The following is a 13,557-nucleotide window of genomic DNA, read 5'->3' as shown; positions in this document are numbered from 1 at the left end:
TGAACAGATTCTACCATATTCCAGCCGGCTCACATATATTTGAAATTAAAGTGATAAATAGCAGTATCCCTTTGGACATAGATTTTCAAGCTCCATGTAGAATGTATTCTCCACTTCCCCTTCACATTACTTTGTCTCTAAGGGACACAACTGCATCTAAAACAGAACACGAACAGGTGGTACTTCTATGGTACAGAACTTTGTTGACTCTTTATTAAAAACTTTTCAAATGCAAAAGTGCCAGGCAATCAATAGTGAACATGCATATCACAGCCACAGGCTGTAAACAATGACTGCCTTCCCCTTTATTAGCTTTAATCAGTCAGGAACAGACTTCAATATATGTTTTGAACTTGCTCCAATGCGTTTTGCTAAATGATTTAAATTGATACAATTTAACTGTTTATATGCAAATGGCAGACTTCAACGAATGGTGGAGTTCAGACACAAACTTGCGAGTGTGAGTTGCAAATTTTGAGCCACAAAATCATTTCAGGGTATGTTAAAGATTGTACCGTGAATATGTTTGTGGCCATCGAACTGATGAAATTTGATTGATTTTTGAACCTGTTCAAAATTTTTGAGCATGTGAAGTATTTTGCCAGGGCCGGTGCTAGGGTCCATGGCGCCCTAGGCAAAGTCGGCGCCCTCTTCCCCCCCCCCGCAAAAATCGGCGCCTTCCTCCCTCCTCCCTCCTCCCTCCTCCCTCCTCCCCCCTCACCCCGTCTTTTCTTACCTTGTCTCACCACCGCCGCCTCTCTGCTCCGTCTCCTCCCCTCCACTCACTGACACTAGTGAGTGGAGGGGAGGAGACGGAGCAGAGAGGCGGCGGTGGTGAGCAGTAGCCTCTCCCCCTCCCCCGTGCATCTGCATGCTGTGCGGCGGCCGTGACAGGTATGGTCAGCGGTCGCCGCACAGTTTTAAAATTAATTTCCAGTTCTGTGCCCTCCAGGCGCCCTCCAGAGCCCGGCGCCCTAGGCAAGTGCCTAACCTTGCCTAATGGGAGCGCCGGGCCTGTATTTTGCATTGCCCACTGTACTGGACTGATATATACTATTTATATAGAAATGTGTTTTGTCTTTATTGACAACTGTTCTGCTTAATTGTATTTATTGATAAGTAGGTATCACATAATATACCTACAAGACCTACTGAACTCACATTAAGTGCCATACACTTCTTTATTTCTACAGTCCCTAACACCTTCACACAGTACACAATGTTCTTATATCACATTGAGTCATGAACCATGTAGTAGGTTAAGTTTTTTTTACCACCTCTTCCTTCACCTCACATCACATCTAATTTTACTATTCTGGTCAATATATGTCCTTGCCTTATTATTTTAAGTATACTGTGCTGCTTTGATTCTATGGACATTAGAAGTCATCTTTCCATTGCGTGACTTGAGCAAAGGCTCAACCTTTAGTCTTCTGTCTTTAAATGGTCATTAGACTTCTGGTGGCTTTGGATATCCTTATAATCTGCTTTACATAATATATTATCTTCCCTATATAATATTTTATGGATAAAAACATGTGCCTTAATGCAGTGGGTAAAGAAAATAAACATTAATTAAAAACAATGCAGGAAAAATTCCTTGTAGCCAGACATTAAAGTAGTACTAAGTTGCAAGTGTGTGGACCAACCATAAACAAATATTTAGACTGGAAATATTTTTACTGTATTAGTGGCACCTACATATTAAAAAGTTATTTACAGAGACTATTTAATCATTCACATCAGTCTCTGCCCCAGTAGAGCTTACGATGTCTATTCCTTAACACGCACACAATAGGATTCATTTCTTCAGAAGTCATTAACCTATGAGTGTGTCTTTTGAGTGTGGGGTGAAAGAAAACATAAACACAAGGAGAACTCCACAGATAAGTACTCAAATATTATGACATAATACTATGTACAATTTCAAATAAGTGTTAGGAATACTTAATTTAAGTTTACTATATAATGAATATGTTTTTGTTAGAATGTCACCTTAATAAAGGCACATGCATCTATCCAACCAAGTGGCGGAACTACAGTGGGTGCTGAGTCACCGCTCATACTGAAGAGGCCCCCACTCAGTTTCAGGCCCCCTCTTCTCTGAGCGTCCCTCCTCTGCTATAAAAAGAGCAGAGGGGAGCCTCTTCTGGGTATATGCTGAATTGCTTTCAAAATAAAAGACAGGGGGGGGTGCTAAAGTGGCATCACCGTATCCCTACCCAAAGTTTGCTATTGGGCCTGGCGATACATTGTTATGCCCCTGATACAGTCATTTTAATGTTTTTTTGTTTTTTTTTTCAGATTAGGCTTGAGCCTTAACAGCATAATTAATTTTGAAAATGGATCCATTGGAAATGTACCTCACTTAAGGGAGCTACATTTAGATCACAACAGCCTTACTCAGGTGCCTGCTGGACTCAATGAGCACAAGTACATCCAGGTACAGTATGCAAAGCAATATATGTATAAGTATATTTTTGAACATTTTTATGGAAAACTCATATTTGCCAACCTTTACTCATTGGCTTCAGGGAGATCCCGGGGGAGGTGGGCGTGCGGGGGCAGGGCAGGGCTTGAAGAATCGCATCATTTTGGCACCGCCCCTAAACGATTGTCACAATTTTGGCCAATTACAGCAGGGGGCGGGGCTAAGATGATGGAGTTCTGCAAGATGTTATTGCCTAGTAAAATACTGAATAGGAGGTCTGGTGTCACTTGCACAGCACAGGTATGTAAAGCTATATTATAGTGGAAATCCCCACATTGCAATTCAGAAATGTCTTCAATTGTTTACATTAGACACAAGGTGGTCAGTGCTAGGTCTCTCTAAAGCAATATTCTAATAATAAACACATGTTTTTAAATGGGTGGGGATGGATATGCTATACACTATAAAGTACCTGTTCAAATTCCCCTTTATTTTATACAATGTTTCCCTTTTTTGTCTTTTATGTTTCAGTCACTTTATAATTATGGTAAGTAAATAATTAGTAGAGGAGTATAATACAATAGGGTTTCACATATGGGATTACGGCTCTTTAAACAAAATTGCTGTCTTCCTTGTTGACCTGTTATTTTTAAGGTGTTTCATTAGTGGAAAAAGAATGTGGATTAAAAAGTGCCGATATAGGTGAAATACTGAGGTTGCACATTAGATCCCACACAGTTGTGTTAGTTCTTGAATTAAATCCCAGCAGTTATACAAGTTATGTGAAATATATAGAAAGTAGCATAGTGTAAAACTGCAACAAAATGTATATATTTATATAGCAACAGTGTAAAAATTGCAAATAAAGGTAAATTAGAACAGCCTCTGATTTGATGAGTTTCTCTGACCATTAACCAGCATTCCTAGATCTGAACAGCCTATAACTCTGCAAACTCTAGATCTGAACAGCCTATAACTCTGCAATGGGAGATAGAGAGTAATAGGAATCTAGAAAACAAGCAGCTGAACTAGCATGGGATTCAGAAAGTAGGTGTGATGTGAATCTCCTCTCTTACATGTTTCATCCAATGGGACTTCATCAGGGGACACTGTACGTATAGAAGTCACACATTCACTTATTTATTGATCACATTTACAGTATGTGTACTTTAACCTATATGGCCACCTTTTATTCTATATTCTTTTTCTTTTCATATATAAAAGATACAGTTTTACATGCCATTAAGCAATTGGTGAAACCCCAGAAATGTTACCCCCACAAATCAGGATTTCTTTTGAATAGAGTGATTTCAAATATTTATAGATATCTGTTAGTTTTTATATTTTTCCCCATAGTGAGGGGTAATAAAGAATAAGGATGTTGGTAGATGGACAAAAAAAATGAATTTAGGCTTTTAAGGCTTTTTATATAGGTTCATGTAAAAGGCAGCACTGTATACATAGGGTCATATTGTCCGGTAGTGAGAGGAGCGTCATTAGAATTTTTTTTGCTGTTGTTCAGTGTATTTTAGTAAAAATGACCTTCTTTTCACCAAATCTAAGGGATTTGTCTCCCTTCTTGTCCTTCTCGACCTCTCTGCTGCCTTCAATACTGTTGACTCTGTGACACTGTCCTCTCTTGGTATTCCTCTTATTTCTCCATCAGCTCCTTTTCAGTCTCTACACCTGACTCCACCTACCCCTCTCTTCCCTTACCTATCAGAGTTCCAAAGGATCCATTCTTGGCCCCTTCTCCCACTGACCTCAACAGCTCTTTTGGCAACCAGTACCATCTGTATGCTGATGACACCCAAATGTATCTTCCCTCCCCTGTTCTTTCTCCTTCACTTAAGTGTCATGTCTCCTGCTGTATCTCAGTTTTCTCATCTTGGCTGTCCCAGTGCTGTCTTAAACTCAATGGGCCTAAGCATTAAGGAAAGTAAGGGAAAAGAAGGAGCAAATGTTCTCTGGGACAAATCATGTTACAATGCAAAGAGTGCAAATTAGTTTATTATTTTGCACATAAGTTAAATACTGGTTGTTTTTTCATCTAGCACACAAATGCTTGATAACTTTATTTTTACACTGAAATTTACAATTTATCTACGACATGCCCTACCCAACCTATAAATCTATAAATCTGTCCCCACGTTTTAAAGTTACCTCCCCCTCCAATAAAACATGGTTTTGCTCAGGTGCAAAGTTACTCCTTCTTTATGCTTTGCTCTCCTTAATGACTCAGGCCCAATATTTCAAAGACTGAAATAATTGTCTTTCCCAACTCTAGACTCCCTTACCTTCCACCCTCTCTCTTTCTGTTGATAACACTACCCTCTATTCTGTCCCTCAATCCGCTGCCTAGGAGGTCTTCCTCAACTCCTCCCTCTCTTTCAAAACTCACATTCAGTTCCAATTACTGTCGCCTACACCTCCGAAAAATATCCAGTCCTTTCTCATCATGGAAGCCAGCAAACTTATTTACTCCCTTATACTCTCTCATCTTGATTATTGTAACCCCCTTCTCTCTGGCCTTTTTAACTGCCACCTTGCACCTCTCAAATCTATCCTAAATGCTGCCATCTGCCTTATATTTCTCTTCTGCCACTTTATCTCTGTTGTCCTTCTCTGCCAGTCACTACATTGGCTCCCGCTGGCCTACAGAAGTAAATTTAAACTCCTTATCCTCGCATACAAAGCTCTCAATCAATCATTTCCACTACATTTCCGACCTCATCTATACCCACACTCCTTGCCACGTCCTCCACTCAGCTTATAACTGCCACAATACTACAACACTGGTTACCTTCCCCACGTGGAATAAAAACCTGTAGAAAAAACCCCCCAAAAAACCCTTACTTTTAGTGGTCACGATTAGACTCCCTCCCTGGCTCTTCCGTGAAGGGGGTCAGACTTAGGCGATTGAAAGGTAAGTTAAGGGGGCCCCTAATAAATATATATATATATATATATATATATAGGTATATGTATATATTACATATATATGTATATATATATATATATATATATATATATATATATATATATTAGTAGTTGAAATAAACAGAAAAATCTGAAAAACAAAGGTGATAATAACATTTCTTTAAAATATACTTACCAAGATGTTGCATCTGCTGCTCCTTCTTTAGCAGTGGCGGGAACATCAGTGTGACGTCAGGTCACACCATCACTCACCGACAGGAAGAAGGGAGGATCACATGGTCGCAAGGAAGGAGCAATCATTCCCCTGCGTTCACGATTGACAGCTGCCTGGCTGTCACAGGAAGATTACATGATCGCAGGGGTATGATTCCTCCACCCCTGTGATCGCATTCTGCATTCTTCTTTACCAGGGGGCCCCACTGTCCTCCAGTCCCGCCGTCTCCGCTGCTGTGTTCATCCTGGCTGTCTTCAGTCTGGCTGTCACCATGACGGCCAGGCTGAAGACAGCAGCAGAGATGCAGGGACTGGAGGACAGCGGGCCCCCTGGTAAGTGTGTGCTGCCGGGCCCCCTGGCAAGCCCGGGCCCGCTACAAGAGTACCCCCTGTACCCCCCTGATGGCGGGCCTGACCTTCCCAATTCTGCCCAGTCTTCTCCCCAGCTCTGGTTCAAACTCCCATACATTATCAATTTAGCCTCTACTCTCCAAGGCTTTAAGTATGCCCTTAAAGCTCACTTCTTTAATCAAGCCTATCACCCCTCCTCTTACCTCCTTTTCCTCAGCTGTCACCTTCACTCCCTCACACAGTAGGAACTGACTTGTGTCTTCCCCCTCCCGTTAGGATGTAAGATCCCACAAGCCAGGACCTCTTCACTTGTGTTTTCCTTCTACTATTACATCTCCAGCTGTACCTCTTATCCTGCTTCCCTAGCCCTATCTTCTAGAGCCAAGGCCTACTTCATATTGGACGTTGCCATTACTGTCTTTCACTGTCCCGTCAATAACTTGATCTGCATTATCAGGTTATTTAGTGCAGTAGACAGACAGGTTATTCAGCATGGAGACAATACTTGATTTTTTGTTTGTTTTTTTTTGTTTTATTATTACTAAGGTTGTTCCAACTGCTTATAAAAATCCTTTACTAACACTAGTTATAATGTGATTTTTCAGGTTGTGTACCTCCACAACAACAAAATTGCTGCTGTTTCAACAAATGATTTCTGTCCAGTCGGATACAACACTAAGAAGGCCTCATATACAGGAATCAGCCTCTTCAGCAATCCTGTCCAGTACTGGGAAATCCAGCCAGCCACATTCAGATGTGTGTATGAACGCTCTGCTATACAAATTGGAAACTACAAGTAAAAGTATTGGTTCATATTGTATTTCAAATAAAGTCTTCTTTGTTTCTCTGCGTATTTGTTTCAAAAAGCCTTAGCAACTAATAAAAAAGTCAAATACTGGAAATCGGCCCCAAAATATATTTTGTGACCATGTTTCATGAAACAGTGGCTTCTTGAAGCAAAAGGAGGTTGCTGGTTACATACATCATGTAGCATCATGCATTCCCATTTCACAAAGTTGATCTACTCTTCATGAAACATAGAATATTAGAGTTGTGAAGTATTCAGCAGTTTGCTAATTTAGTATGTAGCACTAAGGAAACTGCATGTGTCAGTCAATCAAGTGTGAAACTCTTGCTAAATATGAACAAATTGGTTTGAGTAATTAAAAGTTTTCTCCTGAACTTTAAAACATTAAGACCATTTATTGAGAATATAGAGATGCAGTTAAGAGTGATCCCAAAGTGATGTTTCAGTCTATCCCAGACAGTTATGTCTGATATCATTTATTAAGCTGCATTCCTATGTGTATTTAGATTAAATGGCTTAATATTACCTTCATTCCTATTAGGATAATTACTGCTGCACCTGTATTTCCAGAAAGAAAGGCATTTGTAATAAAAACACACATTTATTATACAGTGAAATATCAATCTATCAACACTCTATATATTAAAGTAATTGTGTTTTTGGACAATAGTGATGTGATGATTAGGAAGTTCTCAGTTAGTTTGACTTACTGTAGTGATATATTAAAGGAGAGAACCCAGAATATTCTATCTTAGTATACTCAAAAAAGATTCTAATTGAAAAAAAAAAAACTTGTGATATTTATGAGGAAATAGTAATAGTATTAAATTGATAATACATTGTAATACTTAAATGCACCAACAGATAAGCCACCAAGAACTGTTTAGGAAATGGAAGATAAAACAAAACGTTTATTTACAATGTTTGTGTCCCATTGTCATGTCTATATACTTACTCTATACTTTAATATAAAATGCAGTTCAAAAGAATTTAAACCATACTTACACATATAGTCCTAGTTTGTCAGTAACTTTAAAACACTTTAATAGCATAAATATTGTTTATTTCCCAGAGTACAGAAGAAGGATATTTTTATATTGTGTACTGATCATACAACTTTGCTAGCTATTGTTCTCACTAAAAATATTATAGTTTAGTAGGCATATGGTTGGCTTCTCATTTAAAACTGCAAATAGGGATATATATCAACTGAAAAAAGTCATTTTTTTATTACTATGCAAAATCAACAATATGTTGGACCAATGACAACTATCTTGAAGCACTCCATGGGACTCTTGGATTGAAATTACTATCAACACATACTAAATCCATGAATTGTCTGGCAGTTTTACTGGTTCGTAGTGCACATATGATGTGATGTTCTGGTCCAATACAAATATACATGTCTGCTAGACATATATGAACTACAGTACATAACATTTTTTGACTGGAATATGTTTTGTTTTAAAAAAAGGAACTATGTGTAAAGTGCATTAAAAATGTCAGAAAGATCAATTATGTTCAATTTGAGAACTGATCTACGTGTCTTCTTATTTGGGTATATGTATTTCTAAACATTCTTTTTATTCATAAATCAAGGGTAACATTACATGTAGTTTGCTCAATACATAACAATATATCTTAAACAATATATCTTAAATTCAGAAGAATTAGTAAAATCTTAGAAATAAATAAATGACACTAACCTTCAACATTTGGGTGTATATTTACTCAACTGCGGGTTTGAAAAAGTGGAGATGTTGCTTATAGCAACCTATCAGACTCTAGTTATCATTTATTGAGTACATTCTACAAAATGACAGCTAGAATCTAATTGGTTGCAAAAGGCAACATCTCCACTTTTTCAAACCCGCAGCTTAGTAAATATATACACTTGGTTTTGCATCTCTACTAACTCACTAATTCCAGGTACCCAATGACACTTGCATTTAATAGCGCCAGTAAAAAAACGTGAGTAAAAACGTCATGCATTTCTTATAAGTGTTTTCATTAGTCATATATAATAGAGGGAAATAAAAGGTAAATGCACCAATACATAATGACAAACAATTGGTAAAATTTCTAACGAGAACCGTAATAATAATAAACTTGGCACAACCACACCCCCAGTATGGCACTGTGACATTCCCTTATTAGAGATGACATGGCCGTATCTACTTTCCAAATCTCCAATAATTGGACACTATTTTTACCTACAAAAAGCTGAAGCTGTTATTTTGTGGACTGAGTCAATGTTCCTAAGCATGTAAGCTATCGTACAACTTTACCTCGAACCACAGAGATCAATGAGACTCTGGCATCCAATCCTATTATGTCCATATGTGATCGTGATATGTAGTCACGAGCTAGAAAGTTGGCTTATTAAATGTAAAAAGAAGAGTGGTGGTCGGAGGGAGTCTTTTAGTTTCAGCATATGTGCACACACATTTTTTACATACCCTACTGTAATTTTTGAAGTATCATTAAACAAATAAAAGCATTATAATAAAAAATATTGTATCCTTACAAGCTATTTTCGCTAGGTGTTATTCATATTCTATGATATCATTAGAACATTATTTTTTGGCTGCAAGACAGCGTAACAATTTACTACCCTGCATGTGTACTATATAGGTGAAAACGCTTGATATGAGAGCCTAAAAATCTATTTTTCATATTGTGTGTCAAATGAATAATTGAACATAGCCATTAATTATTTTTTTTTAAATTAGTTTTTTGATTAATTGCATAGATGTTGTTATATTTATTGTTTTGTTAAGCTACTTATATTCCTCATTATGTTATGTTCTTCTTCTAGCCTGCAAGTGTCCTTGCTGTTATCACATGTTTAATTGCTGACTGAAAGCTTATTATATATTAAAATATCAAACTAGATTGAAATACTCTACTCTAAGAATATTTTTCACAGGTTCAAGATGAGGTTTTGAGTCATAGAATAATGAAAAGATTACTAATCAGCATCATCCATTTTTCTCAGTGAATATACAAAATGAAACGGGAATATAGAAGCGAGTATAAATAATCCTAATTAAAAACATACTTGCCAACCTTTAAAAAGTGAATTCCGGGAGATCCTGGGCAGGGGGTGTGGTTGGAGGGCGGGAGGGGGCAGGACGTGTAAATTGCGTCATTTTGGCCCTGCAACAAAATTACGTTTTTGCCGCGGGGGATATTTGCCTGCTCTCCCGGGAGTCCGGGGGACCTACCCAAATTTCCGGAGTCTCCCGGACATTCCGGGAGAGTTGGCAAGTATGATTAAAAATGCTAAATGTATAAGCTGTAAAGAGGAGGGAAACCTCAGCAGCATTGTAATATTTGTTTTGATTGGCAGGAGGCCTTGGCAGCAGCCAGGCTTACTTGACTTAAGAGAGCATCCCAGGATTTTTTGGGAGAGTCACATAATCTTGATAAATGTTGCAGCCAAGTGTTTCCTATGCCTTTGAACTATGTATGACAGCTGCTTGCATGACATTTCCATTATGTCATCATCATAACATACAGTGTTATCCTGGGTGAGATAAGATACAGACCCCTGTTTATTAAGAAACACTCAGCAAACTTATCATTAACCAAAGTCTCCCCAAAACCTTTTGCCAATGATGACAGTGCTACACTGTCTATTTGACTTTCATTTTATTTTATTTTATATAACCATTGAAATTAAAAGGACATTATGGCTTTCATAAATTCAAGTATTTTAAATAAATTGCTTTGCTTGCCTACAATTAAGCACATTGGGCATGAGTCATTTAGGAGAGTATTTAAAAAAAGGAGTAAATGTGATCATGGACAAACCATGTTACAATACTCGGGGTGCAAATTAGTTTATTATTTTGCACATAATGAAAATACTGTATTTTTTGTCATGTAGGCCACAAATACTTGATAACTTTATTTTTACACTGAAATTTAAAGTTGATCTAGGACATGTCCTACTCCAACAATAGTTTGGTCCCCACATTTTAAATTTACCTCTACCTTCAATGCAGCATGGTTTTGCCAAAGTGCAAAGTTGCTCCTTAATTTTGGTTTTCTTTCTTTAATGAATCAAGCCCTGTATTTTTAATTTTTATATTTTGCTGAATTTATAGTCTATGAATAAAGATTGGACAACAGCAGCCATTAACTAAGCAGCCAATTAATTAATGAAAGTAAAGTCAACTTTTTTGGGCTTTGCTCTCATTAATGACTCAGGCCCATTAAGTTTGTTTGCAGTGTACTTGGATGTAAAGAGAGCAAGGGACTTAGCTGAATTATTGGAAAAGAATACTATTTTCTACCACCTCTGAGTTGTTGTAAATTCATTTTCACAGCAAAAAATCTGCATTATCTCACAAAAAAGAGCAAAACCTTCAATATGCACAATCTCCACTGCTTCCTGATCTCCCAAATATCTTGTCCTGTAAAATTATATTTATTTATTTCAGATTAAGAATTTAATCTAACACATCATGGTGCCTATCCCACACTGGAGGGAATGCCTTCCTATCCACCTAGTCTCAGGCAACATCCTGTGCAAAAGTTGCACACTTTACATTTTATAGTGAAAATCCATGTGCAGAACTATTAAAATGGCACATAGTCCTCAATATGCTTTTGTGGTGCCAGTGACACTTGTGAGATTGTTGCTCTGTACATTTCTAAAATTGTAAAAGAGAATGGAATTCTTCAAAGATATTATTAGTGTATGTATTTTTTGAGTCTTTTGTTTGAATTCACTCTTGTAAGCTTGTTTTTGCAGCATTAAACAAATGTAATATGCATTGGTTAGTACTGTGTTCATACAAATTGTGTCTTGTGTTCATGCAAGTTCTGTTTTTAATGTCAATAGCTTTTATTGAAAATTTTCAAGAATATATAGGGCTACAGAAATTAAAAAAGGAAGGGTCAAAACAGGAGAAATCAAAAGGGGAGGGAGTCACCTTGCGGCACGCCAGGACCGTCTGTGACATATTCGTGCCATCTAAACCATTTCATGATGGGTGCTGATGCAGATGTGGAGCAGGGCATGTCTATTGTTTCCATTTGAAATCTATATTGAATCATTGAGACAGTTCAGGTGACGGTTGGGGGGCAGGGTACTTCCAGTTTTGGGCTATCGCTGCCATAGCAGCTATCAGCATATGACCTAGAAGATAACGGTCATGTTTAGGAATGGAAGTCGGGTATACATGGAGAAGAGCTAATTCAGGATCTGGAGTGACTGTGGTTTCCAGAACACTGTAGATCAAGGCAAAAACTTCACCCCAGTGTGGCTAAAGCAGCGGTAACTTCCAAAAGACGTGAAAAACGTCTACCACCTGGGTACATTGGCGCCAGCAAAATTTCGATTGGATTGGCCAAATGGTGTGGAGCCAGTCCGGGGTGAGGTATAACTGGTTAAGGAGTTTGACCAGCATTTCTATATGGTTAAATGCAAGTTCTGTTTTGTCCATAGAAATCACAGCCAGGAAAGGAGCAAAAGTACCCTCTGGGCTCACAATCACCATTAGATCTCTGGGAGTAGAAATCTTAAAGAATTTATTTTTTTTTAGAGGACAGCACCTTCTTTTAAATATGAACCTAAATCAAATTAAAAAACAAACAAGCTATAATTAATTTAAGCCCCTTGGGGCTTATACTGAGGTGAACATAAACCCATTTGCTTATCGTACAATAAGCAAAAATAAGTGTATGCCTACATTCGTATGCAGATTTGGTACTTGCAGGGGCGCATGCGCAGCAGCTCCGTTTCGGCAGCATTGTACTATACAGCAGCAGCGGCGCTGTCAAAGAAGCGTCCGCGGCGGTGCTGTATGCAATACAGCACCGCCGCGGACGCTTCTTTGACAGCGCCGCGGCTGCTGTATAGTACAGTGCCGCTATGTGGGGCACTTCGTTAGCGTAGGGGAGGGGTTTCTGGAGACCCAGAAACCCCCCCTGCGTGCGCCACTGACTTGTGCTTCCTTAGGCTAGGTAGACGGTAGAGGTTTTTCAGCCAATTATCAGGCCAAACAGCCGAGAAATTACCATTTAGCCTGATATTGCATTAGTGGGTAAACGTGGATGCTGATCGAGAGTCGTTCCAAAGTGCCAATAGTCATTTCATTTAATTGCTAGTTCTGTTTAAAAATCCAACCGCCTTCCGATCCTGCAGTGTGTATGCACTCACACGACTGTCGGCCAAGAGACAGAGTAGGAACCTGTCACTGTGTCTGTGTTGTTAAATGTAGACAGTGCTGTAGTTTAATGAATTTGTCTGTTCGTATTTATAATGACATTGTGGAAAAGTCAAAGGTTTTTTTGTGTGTTATAATCTGTGTGACAGGAATGACCGACTACACTGCTATTGGACCAGATGAAAAGCACAGTTCTGAAGGTAAATCATGTGTAGTGTGTACACATGAATCATCAGACTGATTGTAACTTCAGACATTTGTAAAATCGTTAGTGATAACAAATTGGTTGAAAGTTTTTGCAGTGTGTACCTAGCTTTACTCTTGAAGAGGGGATGGGAGAGGGAAGGGACGTGTAACGAGTGCAGTAAGAGTGTGTTTGTGTAATTGTGAACTGAGGCAGAATCACATGGATACACAAATACATGCTGCTGATGATGACAGTCGCCAGCACTAGCAGATCACTTCTAAGGAATATTATATCTGCTTTTGCAAAGGCTTTTTTATGTAAATAAAACCTAATAGCAAATGTGTTTTTCGCTATCCAAACAAATGTTAACAATTTTTTCTTGTGCATATGACCTGATTTGTTGTGAGTGTACAGGGGTATCCGAGGGAGTGGATGGGGTTAAAAAGCA

General features: G+C 38.4%; 1 protein-coding gene across 2 annotated transcripts in view; it reads left to right on the top strand.

Moving 5' to 3' along the window:
- DCN (decorin) overlaps positions 1-8,276 on the top strand; it is a 51,170-nt gene extending 42,894 nt beyond the window's left edge. For both annotated transcript variants that reach the window (XM_075209390.1, XM_075209391.1), the window contains exons 7-8: positions 2,305-2,443; positions 6,541-8,276. In XM_075209390.1, coding sequence (XP_075065491.1) covers positions 2,305-2,443; positions 6,541-6,735 — 334 coding nt within the window. In that variant the 3' untranslated portion in view covers positions 6,736-8,276. The remainder of the gene's footprint in view (positions 1-2,304; positions 2,444-6,540) is intronic.
- Positions 8,277-13,557: the final 5,281 nt, after the last annotated feature.

The sequence above is a fragment of the Mixophyes fleayi genome, chromosome 4 (genome assembly GCF_038048845.1).
Source record: "Mixophyes fleayi isolate aMixFle1 chromosome 4, aMixFle1.hap1, whole genome shotgun sequence".
NCBI classification, from domain to species: domain Eukaryota; kingdom Metazoa; phylum Chordata; class Amphibia; order Anura; family Limnodynastidae; genus Mixophyes; species Mixophyes fleayi.
This window is presented reverse-complemented; position numbering and strand designations above follow the sequence as displayed.